We start from the raw sequence: 18,736 nt of genomic DNA on the forward strand, positions 1-18,736 counted from the left end.
ACGGCCAAGCGCTGGGACCTGTGCAGGTACAGAGGGGCTTCAGGGCAAGGGCAGAAGCACGGATGCTGCCCGAGGAGCCAGGTGCACGATGGGAGATACCACGGGGTCTGCCAAGGAGAGAGATGGTTTCAGGAGGATACAGCAGCCAAGCTTTCAAAAAAAACCTCAGGGCAGGCTTCTGAGCTTTAATTCTGCTGAAATAATAAAAAATAATAATAAAAAGCAATTTTCATTTAAATACTGTTTCTCGCAACACAGCCAAGAGCCAGCGAGGAGGAGGAGGGAGGAGTAAGCTAGCAAAAGTTTTCAGCATGAGCTCAGCCATTGCTTCGTTACGGCATGATTATGACTTAATTGGCACAGCAGACTTGACGAGATGGCTCGCGTGCCTGAAATATTAATGTAAAAGTCCAGAGCCAGCTCTGGAAGAAAAGCAAGGAGGAGACCTTACCCTGGAGATGGGGGCGAGCGGTACCTCCACCCCAAGGCACCTCCATGCCAGGAAGTCTCCAGGACCCAACTCAAGGGCTGAAAAACCCACGTGTGGGGAAGCCACAAAAATCTGCTTCTTTTTCTGGTTCATCTCCTTCTGCATTTGACAACAAGGTGAGGTGGGAAAGGAGATGCGGGGCACACATCAGCATGGCCAATGCACGGGGCCAGCTGCGACCATCCTCATGTCCGGATGGGGAAGGGAGGAGTGACAGGGCAGAGGACTGGAGGGGGGACTCACGTGTCCAACTCACCCTCTTGACATGGGTTCCTGGAAAATCCTGGAACAAATAATCCAGAAACAAACCCAAGCTGGGCTACAGCCAGAGGGACCTACCAGGAACAAAATTGCATGAGATCAACCTAGTTTCCTCCAGTGGAGACACAGACCTGTGGGCTTCAAGGGTCTCAGCTCAGCTTTCTCAGTGTCTCCAAGTGTCAGAAGCCAGCTTGGGAAACGTGGTGGTGGTGAACCTCTATGGCACGGGCACAAAACTGCATGGACAACTCACACTGGGAGGTATCAGAGGTTGGACTGAGAGAGGTCTCCTGGGGACCTGTGGTGGGTTCAGGTTTAGACCACATTTCTATGAACACCTCTGGCAACTGCAATAGTGTTTTCTGCAGCTGTAAGGCGGGAAGCTAGAGGAGATGCAAGCGTGCACTGGAGAAGAATTCACCGTTCTCTCAGGAGACTGGAGAAACGGGCTGGAAAAAAAAGAAATAGGATGGAACTCAATAGGAGGCAAAGTACTGTAACTAAGAGAAGGACCAGCTATACCAACACAGGGCAGGGTCCAGCAGCTCCAGAGAAGAGAAGTGGGTTGCAAGCCAAGTTACAGGTTAATCGCTTCATGTTTTTGCAGGCAAAAGTCATTTGTGAAGGCACGAACAAGAGCATGACCATGTTATTTGGTGCCAACGAGGCTTCAGGCGCGGCACAAACAGCACGTCCAGGCTCAGCATCGTGCAAGGAGCAAGGCACAGGACAGATGGCACCTATGCCAGAAGGCACAGTGTGCAGGAGTAACCAAAGGAACCAGGGCTGGTTTGCTCAGAGGAGAAAAATATGAACAACTTTTACTGGTTTTCCAGACAGAAGCACCAGGTCTCACCTCGGCATTTGCAAAATCCCACGATGAGGATGACCAAACACTGGGAAGGACACCATGTCTCCATCCCTGCCCTGAAAGACCTCCAGAAACCCTCCCAGGATGCTGCTGCTTTGAGGCAGGGTGAGCTTGCTGGCACCTTGAGGACCCTTCTGGCCATTCTACAAAGCAGCCCTGCTGCTAGCCCTCTTGGCAGATGCAGCGCACACAAGCACCCGTGCCTCCTCAGCCACCCTCCCACGACAGCCCAGAAATCGCCTCCAGCCATCAAGTCGTGCAACACCTCCCTCTCCCGCCTGCCCGTAGGCTGCAGATGAGTTGTCCCCTATTCGTGAGCCACCTGCATGAATCAAAATGCATTTACAGCCTGCTAAGAGCATGTTCCAGGGCCCCTTGCACCACAGAACTCCCCTGCCCCACAGCACCTGGCACCCATTTGGGATGGAGGGCTGAACAGAGCCAGCTGTCGGCACCAGGGCACCCAGGCTGGGCAGCTCGTGGCATGGCAGGGAGGTGACAGTTTGGCCAGCAGTGGCCTTCGGGTGGCCCCGGCCATGCAGGCAAGCTGCCAGAGGAGAAGAGGAGCTCGTGGTGCACTGCCTCTCAGCAGCACCGAGCAGGCACGGACCAGAGCCTGAAGACCCCCCGCCTCGGGGACCAGCGGGGCAGCCAGATCCTTGCAACCACTCGGCGGACATGCTGGCTGCAGCCAGAGCAGGCAGCGGCCCTGCCCTGGGACACGGCCCTTTGGGTCAGCCCTGGGAGATGTCAGTGCTGGGCTCGAAGCACCACACTTCCAGAAAAACACTGCGAGACGGAGCGGCGAGATGGTGCTCGCGGGTACCACCCCACCACCAGAGCCGTCCCTAAGCCAAGCCTTTTCCGACGTTTACAGCCCCAATTAGCTGATGTGCGCGGAGGCAGGCTGTAACGAGGCCGCAGGGAGACAGAGGCATGGCGCAGCCATGACAGAAGCGATGACAGCCGTAGCCACAGCAACGGGCCGGTCTCTCCCGGGGGATGCCAGGAGCTGCCTGCACAACCCCCAGGGAAGCACCATGGGGATGGGGATGGAGGCGACAGCCACGCCGCCACCCCTGCACCTTGCCCTCCCCATCTTCTCGCTCGCTTCTGGGGGGAGGCAACAGGTTTTTTCCTTATTCCACCCTTCCCCATCGCCCCCCAACCCGGTGACAGCGCCCAGATCAATAATACATGCTCCCTGAAACAGATGCCCCGAGTCACCTCGCCGTCCCGCTGGGAAACCCGAGCCTCCAGCCATCAATCTTTCATCCCCTGGACATAATCTTCAAGTTGATGCCGCTCCAAACGGCTGCTTCCCTTTCACTGTCTGGGGCACAGCGCGTGTGCGGAAACTCGGCCTAAAAAATCCAGCCACAAACCTGGGCAAAACTTGTCCAAGCTCCGGGGATGCTCAGCCAGAGAGCAGGGGAGATGCTGATGGATAAAGCACTGTTACACCGGCACTGCCCACACCTTCCCTGCCCGGGCAGCTCTGCCTGGCTCCTGCCAGGGCATCCAGGGAAGGGCACAATGGCAACAGGCACAAAAGAGCTGTGGGTGCTGCTAAAATCCCCCCCTTTTTTGTCCACCGCAGCGTCACTCCATCTCGCAGCGCCTACCCAGCCCGCTCGCTGCGGAGCGCTTTGCTGTGACGGGCTTGGCTGGCTGGTTTAAGCGCTAAGAGGATTTTATTTCTCACCATGAAAAAAAAAGAAAAAAAATGCCCTTGCAGGGTGTCTTTTCTCTGGGAAAAAGCTACAGATGTCAGAAGAAAATAGAAAGAAGGGGGGAAAAAAAATCTGAGCAGGAGAGGACGGAAGCAGAGCTTTGTTCCCAGTTTTCTGTGGGGCTGGGCTGTACCCTGCAGGATTTCACACGGACGGCTCCTGGTCTGTGTTGCAAATCCCACCTGGAGACTTTCAGCCACCCGCCTGACGCCAACCATTTTCTTCTCAACACCCGATTTTCCACGTGTGTGCCCCAGACCCATCTTTTCTCTGCTCTGGCACCTCAGACTGGAGTTATTTGGCCATCCCCTGGCCCCGGGGTGGGCAGCACCCACCCTGCAGCAGCGTGGGTCAGACCCAGCCGGTGGCACAGCATCCTGGAGCCAAGCGGTGGTACCAGCACGCACGGTCCAGCTTTGCCTGCAGAAGTTGCTGGTCGTTACTCCTCTTCTCTGCCCAGTAAAGCCACCACTGGGAGCACTGGTTTGGGCATTGAGGGGGACAGGGATCCAGGGACAGCTGCTGGCAGCGATCTCGCTGCCTTTACAGCCTCTCGAGGCGTGCTTTCTGAGGGATTTCCTCTGCCCCGCCACTTTAGGTGCTTAACTTCAAGGGGTTTGACATCTCGGCGTGTTTGTCTGGTCTTCCACCCATGCTGTCACGCTGGTCATCCTGACATGCCACCCACTGGGACATGGGCCGTCACCCCAAGCGGGTGTCAACCTCCAAGCTGGGTGCTGGCCCCTGAAAAGAGCTCACAAGCGGGGACCAGCTCCTTTAAACCATCCTTGCAGCAGCTCGGTGCCCTCTGTCCCCTGTGGACACCAGGGGCCACAGACCAGCCATCCTTTCTCCTCCTCCACCGATTGCACAGTGTGATGCATCCCCAGTTCGAGGGTTACCCCAGCATCCCAGCCATGAAGCCGCTTCTGAATTCAGGCAGCCAGGCACCTCGGGAGCCAGCGCTGCTCCCAGCATGGCGGGAGGAGAGGGGCCAAGGAAGCAGTGGATGGGGAGAGAAGGAGGCTTTAAACTCAAACAGTGAATGCTGTCCCCACCTAATGCCGCTCATGGCAGAACAAGGACTGCAAAAACACTCATTGAATCCTCCCGGCTGTAGTTAAAAAGCAGGTTTCCAGTCCCAAGAAGCCCACAGCAACCCTCAATAGCTTCCAACCACCTCCCCAGCCCGGCAGTCTCCATGGCAGCTCCGTTTTCTTGTCAGTGCCTTTGAGGGAGCTACCACGGATACCTAAAAAAAAAATAATAATTAGCCTCTTGCCTCTGCATGAGAGGCTCGGCCCTGATCAAACACCCCAAACCTGCGGCTCTGCACCCCTGAGCGAGTGCTGCCATCTCTCCCCCTCCTGGGGACCACCTGCTTCTCCCCAAAAGCCGTGATGACTTGGTAGCATCGCAGCAGGGGACTGCTCCGGGGGCTCCCCCCATCACCCTGCTCTCATGCTGATCTAGCACAGCGGCGACCAAAATCCCTCACCAGCTTGCCCGCAGCCTCCCCTACACCAGCCGGCAGGTCCGATCCTAATTCCCCCAGGAGCTGATGCCTTCCTGCAAACAGGGGAGAAATGGGAATGAAAAAACACAAAGGGATGCGCACACACAAAAATAACAAGGCCCTGGAAACCAGGAAGATGCAGAAAATCCCTCCTCCTCCTCGGCACACACCAGACCCCAGCGTCTCAGCAGCGGGGATGAAAGTAGCAGCTGAATTGCTGCTCCTCATCTGATACCAAATCTGCTGCCTGCCGAGCAAGGGAACTAGTGTGACCACCATGCCGGGGAGGACCGAAAGCCCTCAAAGCCCCTGCCCAGGAGGTGTTTAAACCCGGAGCACCCCGGTTCAGTACCACAGGTGTCTGAGGGGAAACAGCCGCTTCCCGGCAGAGGGACCGTGCAGCCAGGGATGGAGGAGCAGCCCCAGAGAGCTGAGCCACCAGAGATGTCCGAGGTGCTGGGAGAGCGAGACCACCCGACGCAAGTCACTCCTTCACAGCCATGGGAAAGTTTTTACGCCCCGCTGAGCTCAGGCGCCGGCTGCCTGGGTCCATCCCTGCCCTGCACCGGCTGCAGCTCCTCGGGGGAAGCCCGAGTCCCTTCCCCTTTCCGGCCGAGCGCTGCTGACGGGGCACGTTATGTCCTACGGGCAACGAGAACTCTCTGCGACTCTCGGCGCTGGTCCCGGCAGGGTTTGCGATGGGCAACCAAGGTCAGCGAAGGTCAGCGTGCTCTCGGAGAGCCGCTCATCAGCGTTGCCAAGCCAGCACATTCCCCCAGCAGCCACGGGGGTGCCAGGGCGCACCAGCATCAGCGGCGCAGGAGCAGGCAGGAATGGAGGGGAGCAACAGGCAGCAGCCTCGCAACAGGCCTCGCCTGCACCAAACCCTACGGGAGGGCTCTGCAGAGTGGCCGGAGCACCGAGAGCTCAGGTGGGCACTGGGGTCCACCCTGCTGATTGTTTTAAAAAAAATCAATTATTATTTTTTACAGTAGAGGGAACATTCAACTAGAGCCTGAACTTCAGTGAATCTGAACCCAAACATCGTCAGCTACCAGTACTCCCAGGCAAAGCAGGAGAAACATCTAAGCACCATTGCTAAGTGCTTCTCAACTACAGCTCCTCCAGGAGCATCTGAAAGGGAAGGATGCTCTCGACCATGCACTCAAGGAACAAGAATGCTCGTGCTACGAAGGAACAGCAGCCACAAATTCAACACCTTCGCACAAAGGTGCTGGCCGGGAGGAAGGGAGTTGTGAGGCCGATGTCCCAGCTTCCCTCCCAGGGCACGCAGCGGCGCTGGATTTGCACCCGACCGGCGCGACACAGGGCTTCGGGAGCGGCTGCTCTCACATCCCTGCTCGCATATTGATTCGGTTACATAAATTATGCAGTACCTCTAGTCCTGATTAATATTGTTAATTGAGTTGCAGTGGGGAACAGGAGGGAAATACCGTGAGGACACACAGTCACACACCAAACACACCCACAAATGCGAAAGCCATCATCTCAGGGTGCCGGCTGGGTCCTGCAGGGAGGGAGTGGAGAAAGTGGGGAGCTTCCCCCCAAACCCAACGGCAATGGTCAGGCAGGAATTTGTTCAGGCTCTCCGCAACCCCCCCAGGGAGGGGGCCCAGCATTGGCACAGGGAGGGGAGATGGGGGGCTACGGCGAAGCAGATCTGCGGGGATTAAGGTGCTGCGGCAGCAGAAGGCGTCTTTAGGAGCGGTGTCAGGGCGGTTTATGGGGCATCAGCTCAGACAAAGGATACAGGGAGCCCCTCACCGGCAGCACCCCCGGAGCCAGACCCTCTCCCTCACCCCCTACGAGCACCCAAACGCTCCGAGCCTGGCTCAGTGCTCCCTCCCCCCCCCGTCGGCTGCTCGCAAGAAAACCTGCCGGCTCCTTCGGGAACCTTCATCTGATCGTCCCCATCGTCGCCACCGCGACACCGGCACCGCCCGGCAGCCTCCCGCGGCGGGGCCGGGGGATGCTCGGGGCGCGTCCCCGCCGGGTGCCTCCCGAGGGGGTGCAGGGGAGCAGCCCAGCCCGGGGGGCGGCGGGGGTCCGAGCCCCGCACGGCAGCGGGGGCTGCGGGCACCTCGCGGGAAGGGCCGGGAGGGGACCAGCGGCTCGGCGGGCACCGCTTACCGTGGATGCCGGTCTGGTGAGTCATGGCTCCGCTCCGTTCCGCTCCGGCTCCGCCGAGTCCCGAGCAGGAAACGGCTCCGCAAGCAGCACCGCCCGCTTCCGGGGTCTGGAACCCGCCGCCCCGCACCGCCCCGGGGAGGAGCCGCCGCCGCCGCCGCCGCTCCGGGGAGGAGCCGCCGCGCCGGGCCCGCACTGCGGCGCCCCCTAGCGGAGCTCGGCGGCGCCGCGCCCGCCCCCGCCGGGCCCCGCCATGTCCGCCGAGTGGCTGCGGCGCTTGCGGCGGGGCGGCCCCGCGGAGCGGGCCCGGTGGTACACAGGGGCCCGGGCCGGGGCCCGCCGCCCGCCGCCCTTCGCTACCGCCGGCCCAAGTTCCTGCGTGGTGGCGGCGGCGTCGAGGACAGCCCGCGGGACGGGCGGGCCGTGCGGGGCACCGGGGCCCGAGCGGCCCCCTTCCCTGGGGCGCGGGCTACGCCGAGTGAGTGCGGGCCGGCAGCGGGGCAGGGGGCTGCGGGAGGACCCCCGGGGGGCGGGTGCCGGGTTAGAGGGCGCTTGGAGGGTTTTGGAGGGCGTAGTGCGGGGTCTGCGTGGGGTTAGGGTGTGCGGGGGGGGTTTAGGGGCTCCAGGGGAGGTGCCCAGGAGGGGGGTCGCACCCCACTCCTTCCCTCCGCTCGGCCGCGGCCCGGCCCAAGCGCGGAGCTCCAGCCTGCCCCCGGGGCAGGGCAGCTCGCCGGCAGCGCTCGGCCCCCTGCCCGGCCCTGCCCGCAGGGAGGGAGCGGCCGCCCATCCCGGGCACGGCGGCAGCGCCGAGATCGATGTGGCAGCGCGTTTTCCCCGGCCCTTCCCTGCCCAGCACTGGCAGCAGCGAGGGACGCTCCTGCCCACCTCCCTGCCAGCGCCCTGCCCGCCGCAGAGCCGGCCACCATCGCGTGTGACCAGCGGCAGGGGCAGCCCCGAGAGCAGCATCAGGTCAGCTCGGGCCGCCTCCGTCCAGGGACAGGCGTTAGCCAGGCTGGGAGGAAGAACCAGTGATGGTGGTTCTGCAAGTCACAGTGTCACCGAGGGAACAGCACAGCGTGGGCTGCTGACAAGGCTGCCTGAGGCCAGGGTGCTCCAAAACCACTGGTCCCTCTGTCCCTGGCCAAGGTTCTTCCTGCTGCACATAAAGGACTTGTCATTTAGGTCCCCAGCAAAGAGGTCCTCGAGTTTGAAAAGGGGGCAGGGAGCGTGGGGCTGGAAGGACGGGGCGAGGTGCAGCCGCTCGCTGTGGCTGCGGAGCACCCAGCACAGCTGGCTGGGAGCAGGCGAGGTGCAGTGCTCCCACACGCCTTACCTGGAGCGTCTGCACCCCCAGGGTTATCAATGCCGAGAAGTCAGAGTTCAATGAGGACCAGGCGGCCTGCTGTCAGATCTCCATCCGGAGGAGAGAGCCGGGCCTGGAAGAGGACGAGGAGTGGCTGATCCTGTGCTCCACGCAGGTATAGCCCACGGGCAGGCTGTGCTCGCCCTGCTCTGCACCCAAGGGCCCAGGTACAGGGAACACGGGGTTGCCCCATCAGTCCTACATGCCCACGCACTGAAACCCTTCCTTGGATGCATTTAGGGTACCCGTGTACCCTATTTCTGGCCAGCAGACACCCAGCTCTGCCCGTACGTGCTATTTGTATTTCCGTGGCCCATGCCTTGCAGCATCTGAGGTCATCCAAGCCCTTCACTCAGTGCCTTCACCTTTCCTTTACCATCCTCGCTCTGTGTTCAAGGGCTGGTGTGTGTTGTCATCGCTGGGGGACAGCAGCATGCACCAGGCACATGGGATGCTCTCACCTGGGAGCAGCTCTGCCTCGCCTCTTGTGAAATGGAGCAGCCCCATCTCCCCTAAACCGCAAAGAACAGGGCGTGAGGGTGGGTGGCTGTGAATCCAGCTGCTCAGAGCTCAGGTGATGGGTCTGGCAGAGCAGCACATGGGCGTCACATGAGTTTTTGCTGCGCAGGGGATTAACTGGTGGCAGGGAAGGGTAGCTGGGGTGGAAAAGCCAGGCACAACACGTACAGCGATGTCCTGGCTGCAAGCCTGCCATCTGTACGACCTCCAGCCCCTGTCTTCCCCCTCTTCTTTGCTGTCTTGTCCCTCTTCCCCACTGCAGTTTCTGACTGGTTACTACTGGGCACTGTTTGATGGCCATGGTGGCCCAGAAGCTGCCATCATCGCCTCCAACTATTTGCACTACTGCATCAAGCAGAAGCTGGAGGAGGTTGTGGGGGGGCATCACAGAGGCCCGTCCCCCCATGCACCTGAGTGGACGCTGTGTTTGCGACAGCGACCCACAGTTTGTGGAGGAGAAGCACATCCACCGCAGAAGACCTGGTGGTGGGAGCCCTGGAGAACGCCTTCCAGGAATGCGTGAGTACCCCACGCAGGGCACTGGTCCTGCTGCCCCCAGCAGTCAGCCTGTCCCTCCTCGCTGCCCGGGGTGGGCAGGATCCGCAGTTCTGCAGCTCACCGAGCAGGCAGGAACGTCCCGCCAAACCGTGAAGCGTGCTGAGATCACGCTGGGTCAGCTCCCCAAGATCTGCCTCGGATCTATTGCACTTCAGCAGTGCTGACCCAGAGCAAAGCTACAGCATCTCTGCTAAACTGCACCCAGGGGATACATTTCTTTAGGGCTAGGCAGTAGCTATTGTCACACTCGTACAAGTTTGAGACCTCCCCATCATGCTCTGAAAGTGGTCCTTTCCTTAGTCCAGTAGCAACAGCTTTGTTGCTGTACCGAAGCAACATCGTCTTTCGCCTTGCTGGTTTCCCGTGGCCCATCTGCAACCAGTTTTTGGCTCTGGATTTCTGCTGGGAGGCACGAGGCAGCTGCAGAAAGCAGCACCCTGGCTCATGTCACTCTCCAGACTTGTTTCAACCAACAGGATGAAGTCATCGGCCAGGAGATGGAAGCTACAAAACCAGACGGGAGGCTGCACTGCTCTGGCTGCCGTTTATTTCCGGGAAAGCTCTATGTGGCTAACGCTGGGGACAGCAAGTGAGCCACAATAAAATGGGGAAGTTGATGGGGGACGAGAGCTGGGAGATAAGCAGGGTTTCCAGCATCTTGTTTAACCCTACAGAAGGTAAATGTGCAGCCCAGCCATTTCCCTCCTTCCTGCCACAGGACCTGTTGTGGAAGGACAGGTGCTCCCATGCCTCCTGGAGGGTTTTGGGATTTCGAGGGACTAATGCCCAGCCACCAGGCAGTACTGGGGTGGTAGTGCAGCAGTGAGCTCAGCCTGGCAGGTGTTTAAAGTGGAAGGTGATTTCGAGGCATCCTAAAGAGCTTCCTCATCTGGCCTGGGCCCACCGTTCCTCTAGCAGTGAGCTCCACCATTGGCAAACCAGGCAAGCTCAGTTTCTCTGCTGCAGCAGCACAATTGCAATGGAGTTATTTAAAGCACACCAGCATTTTTAAACGTTTCTGGGTGCAGAAGCTGTTCTCTGGCATTGCTCTGCTGCTGGTCACCGCTGGTCCCACAGCTGGCTGACCCTGGGGCTAGCCTCGGTAACGAGAAGGGCTGCAGTGACGGACACAGCTCAGCTCTTTGCCTCTTCCCCCTCGTAGGGCCATTCTTGTTCTGAGGACAACGTTGTGCCTATGAGCTGTGAGTTCACACCCGAGACAGAGAGGCAGCGGATCCAGCACTTGTGAGTGACTCCTCCCACACATCAGACAATCCAGCTGTGAGCATCCCACTGGGGTCAGAGAGGGCTTTCTGGCAAGAGGACCACCAGCTTTCCTCGAAGGCCACTGTGTGGCCAGAATGTCATCTGGCACTAGCCAAGGAGGGCTGGGGACAAGATTCAACCAACAGCCTTCAAGTATGGGAGATGCTCACATCCTCCCTCGGATGTGGGTTTTCCCAGATCTGTTCTCCATTCTGCTGCTGGGAGTGCCAATCCCGAGGCAGAAGCAGTTTTGGTGCCCTACTCCGCTAAAGCAGAACCCGTCCCATCCTCATGCCTTCATTCCCTCCTCCAGGCTTTTCTCTTCCCCAAGCTCCTGGACGGCGAGTTCACGCGCTATTGAGTTTTCCACGGAGGTTGAAGGGAGATGATGTGGGCCAGAAAGTCCTGTAACCGGGATTTACTTCATGGAGGGCTGGTGAGGTCCTTTCTGCCTCAGGATAAGGGTGCAGCACAGGGCAGCTTTACTTTCTTGTGGTGATGGGGAGGTGAAGGGAGAAGTGGCATGCCCCACCTGGTGAGAGCAGATCCAGAGCTGTGCCAGATCAATGAAGGGTGCTGTGAGCAGACCTTGCCCCTTCCTCGGGTCAGCCGCCTGTGCATGGGGGCACCACAAGGGTTGAATCACAGTCAAAATGCTCTGGCTGGGTTGTACTGTCAGGTCAGACCAAATCCCAGATCTAACAGTGAATTCTCTGTTTCTAGGGGGTACAAGACGGTGGAGAAAGCTGACCTCAAGTATCCTCTTGTCCATGGTCATGGGAAGCAGGTAGCTTAATGCTTTACACCCTGGGAAGGCAGAGGCAAGGCTGCTGGGGGTCCTCAGCATCCCTGTCACTCACGGTCATGCTCCGGGGCACTACGGCAGACTGGGGCTGCAAGAACACCCAGTGCCTCGAGGGCTCTCCAGCATGGCACAGTCCCACAGCCCTGATACAGCTAGCTCCCTTCGCTAGCACCGTGCTGCCTGTTGAGTGTAAACCAAGAGCCCTCCAGAGCACAGAGGTTGCACCCTCCAGAGTGCCTGCTAGCGGAGCAGACGGCAGCCCTGAGCCAGCCTGCCCTTCCTTGCCTCCCCTTGCACACAAGAGCTCATTTCAGATGAGAACTTATTTCATAGATCCCGCTTTGGACTGTCTCCTCCAGCTCTGACTCACGCCTTTCCCACAAACCCTCTTCCTCGAGGAGAGGCTGAGAAAAAAAAGCCTGGAGAGGGCAGGAGGAGGCAGGAGAAGCCATGACTGCCCACATCCAGCATCTGCCTGCTGTGCTCAAGCAGAAAGCCCCGTCACCTCCCCCAGCACTACAACCCAGTATGTCCACCGCCTTTGCAAGGAGTCAGCACAGAACCTCCTTTGCCAGGAGAAAGGACCCCTTCCCCCCGCTTGCCCCCAACCAACCATTTTTTTTTTCCGAGCCACCCCAAAGCAAGAGCAGAATGCCACCGTGGGCTTACTGAGGTCTGTGGCTTAACCGGAGTACATGTACTAACTCCAGAGCATACCATGGGTCACCAGAGCTGTCCATGTGCAGGCTGTCTCCACACTCACATCAGGCCATCACTTCTAATCGCTCCTTCATCTCTGAAGTCTCCAGGGGCTGTTCTGGGTGATGCTTGGAGAAGGGTCCTAAAGGAAACACATAGATCAGCTGGGACAAGCCACGTGTCAGCCTTTAAAGGTGCCACATTCCTATGTTTCAATACTCTTTTGCTTTGTTTGGGGCCAGGCTCGCTTGCTGGGGACTCTGGCTGTCTCTCGAGGTCTGGGGGATCATCAACTCAAAGTCATCGACACCAACATTGAAAGTCAAACCTTTCCTCTCCTGCATTCCCAAAGGTCAGTTGCGGGCACACAGGAGTGGATGGAATTAAACATGCTGCTCCTTCTCTGTAGCACCCACCTTTTACAGACCTGGCAGGTCTCAGCCGTGTCCTTTTTCCATCCCCCATCTCTCTGTGTGCTGCCCAGAGAATCCTCAAGACAGAGGAATCTAGAAGCACAGCAGCAAGGGGACATAAAAGATTCAAAGCACCCTGATCCCACTTTGTCATCTCACAGTCATCTCCCTGACCCCTCCGGTACATTGTGGGAATTGTCACTGATTTACTCCTGTGCTTTCCAGGTGAATGTATTTGACTTTGCTCTGCATGACATTAAGGAAGACGATGTCCTCATCATGGCAACTGATGGCCTTTGGGATGTTCTGGGCAACAAAGAAGTGGCCCATATGGTCAGGAGCTTTCTTGCAGAAAACAGGGCAGATCCTCACAGGTAACACCAGCTTTGCCATCATTTTCCCTTCCAAAGAACCTGGACAGACAAAGAGCAGGCTGAGAGCACTCTGCTTCTAGGTCAGCTTCAGCATGACCAAGCACTCTTTTCTGTGGCTCTGGAAACTGCCTGCTAATCTTTCCCCATCCGAAAGAAACGATGAAGCTGGTGTCTTAAAAACCCCTACTATTTTGACAACATAAAGCCACATCTCAACGTTGTTCCTAAGGGACTAGTGCCATGTTAACCCAAAACCTTGCATTTTTTTCCACCCACAGATTTTCAGAACTGTCCAAGTGCTTGGTGTGCAGAGCAAGGGGAAAGAGAGAGGCCACCAGTGTGATGCTGGATGACAGCCACGACGCATCCTACGATGACATCTCTGTATTTGTCATCCCACTCCACATAACAGGGATGAGGACTGGACTGTTAGCGTGACATGCCGGATCTGTGTCCCCCTCCTGTGGTGCTATTCAACATCAACCTGAGACTGAGGGATTTCTGCTGTGCGTGTACACTCTCTTCCAGCAAAATCATCTGCAGCGGAACCTGAATATGCAGAGCCAGCACTTACGCAGAAGATCAACAAGAACGTTAGCTCCTTAAGAACAAGCAAGAGAGGAACAGTGGGCAACAAATCATTCCCCCTACTCTTTGTTGGGCCAAAGAGAAACTACAAAGGGGGCCACGCCAAGCTGAAGGGTACCGTTACTAAAACCTTTGCGATACAGTGAGCCTCAAATTCATGTTTGTAGTGACCTCTCTCCCTTTTTAATATTGAAGAATAAGGATCAGTTGAGATCCAACCAATCTCAAGAGCTAGATTTTAATCAGACTTGAACTAAGTTGTGTAAAACTGGATGTGTAAGCTAAAGTGTCCCTCGTATCCATTTGCTGTAACACGAGATGTACTGAAAACCCGGGAGCTGCTGCTAAGACAGCATCGGGCATGGCCATGCCTGCCTAAGGCAGTTGCTGAAGCAGTAGCCCAGACCTCTTGAGGAAGTTGCCATTTGTAGGCAGCAGCACCTCAAAACAGACAATGTTAGCAGATGAAGCTACACGTGGGTGTACAGGAGCCTCCTGTGTAAAGATCTGTGCCTTACTGTTTTTTAAAAGCATATAAGTATATTAGCATGTAATGCAACGTACGGATTTCTAACAAATTTTACTCCACAACACTTGCAAACACTTTTTCTGTTCATTCAGGTAATTTCTGACAGCAAGGCTGGTTTTGTAGCAGTAGCACTGATGAGAACCAAAGCGTTTAAGTACATCAGCTCATTTAGTAGAAAAGCTCCCAGTAAAATAAAACTGGTTTGTTCAAATTTGTCTGCAGTGCTGAATCACAAGCGCTTACCCTCATTACAACAGGAACAGCAGCGCAGAAGACGTGCCAAACCGAGTTGTGCCTTAAACTCTGAGAATCTGCTTCTCAACCCTTCTATTAACCAGGCAAATTCAGGTCTGGACAAGCTTCCCGTCTCCCCGAGTCCCCACTCCTGTTTTCATTATTCATTACACAAGTTGCAAGATTCCCCAGTGAAGTGGACAAACCCCAGTGTGTGTTTAAGTTCTAGAAGGATGAAAGTCCAAGTAAGAATACAGGGTTGTTTTTCCTGCATCTTACTGCAGTTTTATTCCTGTCAGAGGTTTTACACAGACCTGAAATGGAGAAAAACAGCCTTAGAAAAATTGCAGGGGTTTCTGTATTTTGGCAAAGACAGATCTGAAACCCAGTTTGTCACTGGAAGTATTCCCCTTAGCAGTACGCCCCCGAGGGCTAGGTGTCAAAGGATGATTCCAGGCAGTGGAGGCCTGGATGCAGGAATGAGGCAGCCTTCTCAGCTATCTGCTCATGGTTTAAGCAAGGCATGGAACCAAAACCATTTCTCTCCAGCTTAGCTTTTTCCCCCATCCTCTTGAGTTTAACCTCATAAACAACGCACATGGGGTTGTACCTGTGTTAACCTGCTGCTAGTTGCCACCGCCCCCACAGCAGCTGTAATGCTCTATATACACTGGACTGTACCAATCCAAGTCTCCTGCTACTCCAAAGCAACAAGCTATTTCCCCACCTTCCTGCTGAGAAAGGGCTCGGCTCTTCCAATCCGGATCACAGGCTCGTGCGAACACCCCTCTACCGAGGGCACTGTACTGAACAGGTAGCTGTCGCCAGTCCGCTTCCCTATCCTGACACTGTCCCAGGCAGGAAAAGCCTCTTAAACTGGGCAGCTTATGGAGGGATAGCTTCAGAGAATCACATTTCAACTACAGAGCTTCTGACTTTTCCAAAATGAAGGGGCTTTCAAAAAAAAAAAAAAAAGGATGATTTTCTCATTCCCCTCCAAGAAAACAGCAAGTGATATCACATTGGACAAACGCAGAATTTACAGCACTCAGTGATCTCTCTACAAAATATTTATTGGTAACAGCCATGACACTGAATTCTCCACATACGTAGTATTTTGTGACAAAGCATAATTTGACTTTATGTATTTACACTCATCTGGCAGATACCACCTAGGAGTCAAACTCCCCACACACCAGCTCACGACCAAAGAGACTAGTTTCTGAAAGGCTCGCCAGGATCCTAGCCCTGACCCAAAACCAAGGTGAAGTCTTTTAGAGTGCAAATATAGTCAAGAGGCATTGGGAAAAGATAGGCTGCTGCTTCCAAATTTGTTCCTTCAATTGCTCCCGTGTCCCCCAGAGCAGGGGTTGGGACATTAACCAAGGACCTGGGAGCCTCAAAAAAAAAAAAAAAACAAACCAAAACCAAAAACAGAAAACACAACTCTCCCAAAGACTAATTTGGAAGAGAATCACACCCAAATCTCCTACAGCCCAAGCAGATGTGCTTAGCCACCACCACTGCTTATTTAGAGGTGGGCTGTTGAGTCTCACTTCCCCCTTGATTTGAAGAAAGGTCTTTACTTCATCCCAAAGAACATGGGGAGCAAATTAATCTTTTAAATGTCAAGTCTGGAGAGGGAAATGCTGTTTCCTGCTTGACTTTATGTAAGGTTGGACACTCGGTTAGACCTGAGCGATCTGTTTTTAATGAGGTCCATTTCTCATTAGCCAGCTGCCCTGGAGAGCACAGGAATTGCAGCCCTGAGAGTTTTAGAGAAACACATAGAAGCTGGAAGCTAAAAGCTTTACTCACCTTTCCTGTCTAACCTAGAAAACACGTGATACTCGGGTTCCTTGACAATACTTGGCACATTTCCCTCTTTGAAAGGCAGATGGAAAACACTCAGTGCTAAATCAACCAAGAAGGATGTCTGCCTGCATGGGTTGCAATAGGCCCTGGGAAGACATTCAGCTTTAATTTTGAACTGAGCATTAGCGCTGTGTTGTGCATGAACCTGTACATTTATCTTCACTCCAGAAAGCCACTGATGTTCCTACTGTACATGTCCCCCTACATCGGTCCTTTGGTCCTCCTCTTCTTAAACATTCCATGCTGCAACGCACGATGTTTTACAACACTGCAAACGGAAGAGAGATGAACCATGGTCTTTAGACAAGTGCTCAAACCACATTAGCAAAGTGCATTTTTAGAATAAAAGACTCCCAGGTGCTTCTCTCTGAAAAGTAACAAGAAAAATGGCTGGAGGCTATCTGTTCGCTTCCTCAGGCAACAGACTTGGTAAAACCCTGAAAGATGATTTGCTACTGAATGCTGAAGTTTAACTGTTAAAATGCACTCCCAAAATACCTGTAGGCTCCAAACCACTGCAAAATACGGCTGCTTACGGAAACACCAACAATGGTAAAATAGCACCAAGCAGCCTGAAATGCAACAATACTGAGTTGGAAGAGGTGGCTGTGGAAACCTAAACTGTGAGGATCGAGATACCCATCTCCCTTCACGCTGGGCATTTATAGGTGACAGTGGGACAGGACACGCCGGGAAGAGGGATGCTGGTGTAGTAGTATGAATCTCTCATCTGCATCTCCAACAGCAGGCCTGTTTGGCAAGGTCGAGAGCATTGGTCCGCTGTTCCCTTCCCTCTCCAGTCTGGAGGACAGCAAACTCGTATCACAGAGCCATGCCGTTAGAAATGGCTCTAAACTTGTGCGGTAGCATCAGCAGAGGCAAGCCACAGAGCCTCGGGAGAAGCTTCAACCACAGCATCGATCCACATGTCCAGATTATCAGACTGCCTCGCGCACAGCAGTCCTGCTGCCGCCTGTCACAGGTGAACGCTGCAGCTCAGCATGCGCTGCTACTTCGAAGGAACCAGCAGTGGAGAAATGCTCATTCCCCATCTCCAGCTCTTAGCACAGCACATTTCTGCTGACAAGGGCTGTAAGAAACAAAAAGGCATGGAAAAGCAGAACAGAAGCTGCTGCTCTACAAGCTGATTTACTTTTCCAGGGAGACGTGCTCTGAATTATATACAGGACCCCACAGCCAAGACAAACTTTGCTGTAATAGGGGAACATCTAGAGAGATGACCTAAGGTAAAATGCTTGAGCACTGTCCTCCAGTATGGACTGGCACTTGAGAGCAGAGACAACATGCCATGACTGCGCTTGTCACCTTACCAGCATTTTACATTTAGGAGAGGGGAAGCACACGTGACTGGGCGAGGGAAAGAACAGACTTTCCAAGCTGTGACCCAGCACATAAAACCAAGTCTGTTTGGTAAGGCAAGAGTCCAACGAACACCACAGCTACGCCACGCCTGTCCCGGCCTGCTGGCGGATGCACTTATCAACGCAGCGTTTCAAGAAAAGACAACTGGAACCACACTTGAAGACCAGGCACGTCAGCCTTTCTGTGCCACTCGCCCGCAAGCCCCTCCGGAGCAGGAGAGCACGTTCCTCCCGTCTCTTTGCAGGAGCGTTTCTTGGAGTAGGGCCACAGCAAAGCAGTGTCAGCACAGTCACACGTTAAGAATTTTTAAATTCAATTCCGAAGACACCATCTGACAAAGGAAGCATTGCTCTTTCGGGGCTGTCGCCGAAAACCTGCAGGGCCTGTAACAAAATGCATGATGAACCAGCTGCATGTCAGTTTTATCAGCAAAGGGATACAGGTCTAAGCCTGGTGTGGGGAGAATTTAATGGAGCTTATTTACAAACCTGGAGAGGAAAACTGCATCAGTGAAGGTAAACAGTCTAGATAACCCCACAATACTGGCCCGCATCATATTCTTTAATATCTAAAAGTAAAAAAATATGGCCCATTCCCACTGCCCTCCCCCCCCACGATATTTACAAGTAAGATCAGCCAAGATGATACATAAGGAAGATACACAGGCAGACTGTGCTTTCAGTCCCAGTTTGGTTTCTCCATCTTCCTGCTGACAGACTCCTTTATTGCTTGGGACACTGACCGGACCTCATCAGTACTGTGTGTGCCCTCCAGGATGCTGGCACAGCAACAGCAGGGAGGCTTCGGCAAGCTCTGACAGTGGACAAAAACCTGTCGGGTTTGTTGCACACTAAATCACCAAAAAAAGGATGACAGGATGTATAATGTACATTTACAGTCACCCACTCTTTCGGCACGTGTTCCACTGCAAGAGAATCCAGCATCTGCTGTTTAAGTTGAAAACTATCAGTGTTCACATTTGGCACAGAAGTAACTTTGCATCTGTGGACTGCAGTGAAACCAGAGATCCCAGATGTGAAAAACATGCACTTATGGGAAGGAAACTGCACATTCCACACTCTGGAACATCACAAAGCCTTGTGCACTTACA

At 55.1% G+C, this 18,736-nt stretch overlaps 2 protein-coding genes across 3 annotated transcripts in view; one reads left to right on the forward strand and one right to left on the reverse strand.

Moving 5' to 3' along the window:
* TWF2 (twinfilin actin binding protein 2) overlaps nucleotides 1–7,120 on the reverse strand; it is a 23,680-nt gene extending 16,560 nt beyond the window's left edge. For both annotated transcript variants that reach the window (XM_068409496.1, XM_068409497.1), the window contains exon 1: nucleotides 7,023–7,120. In XM_068409496.1, the coding sequence (XP_068265597.1) occupies nucleotides 7,023–7,047 (25 nt within the window). In that variant the 5' untranslated portion in view covers nucleotides 7,048–7,120. The remainder of the gene's footprint in view (nucleotides 1–7,022) is intronic.
* Nucleotides 7,062–14,344, forward strand: PPM1M (protein phosphatase, Mg2+/Mn2+ dependent 1M; the record flags this gene model as incomplete). The annotated part of the gene is given in 23 exon segments (XM_068409498.1): nucleotides 7,062–7,142; nucleotides 7,144–7,323; nucleotides 7,325–7,351; nucleotides 7,353–7,454; nucleotides 7,457–7,497; nucleotides 8,374–8,497; nucleotides 9,164–9,277; nucleotides 9,279–9,371; nucleotides 9,373–9,420; nucleotides 9,936–9,968; nucleotides 9,970–10,009; nucleotides 10,012–10,048; nucleotides 10,622–10,635; nucleotides 10,638–10,708; nucleotides 11,039–11,083; nucleotides 11,086–11,133; nucleotides 11,136–11,161; nucleotides 11,449–11,512; nucleotides 12,472–12,549; nucleotides 12,551–12,592; nucleotides 12,868–13,016; nucleotides 13,295–13,418; nucleotides 13,421–14,344. Coding segments are annotated over 23 exon segments (1,665 nt in total), but the record flags the coding sequence as incomplete, so codon positions are not given.
* Between the last annotated feature and the right edge of the window lie 4,392 nt (nucleotides 14,345–18,736).

The sequence above is a fragment of the Nyctibius grandis genome, chromosome 10 (assembly GCF_013368605.1).
Source record: "Nyctibius grandis isolate bNycGra1 chromosome 10, bNycGra1.pri, whole genome shotgun sequence".
Classification (NCBI taxonomy): Eukaryota; Metazoa; Chordata; class Aves; order Nyctibiiformes; family Nyctibiidae; genus Nyctibius; species Nyctibius grandis.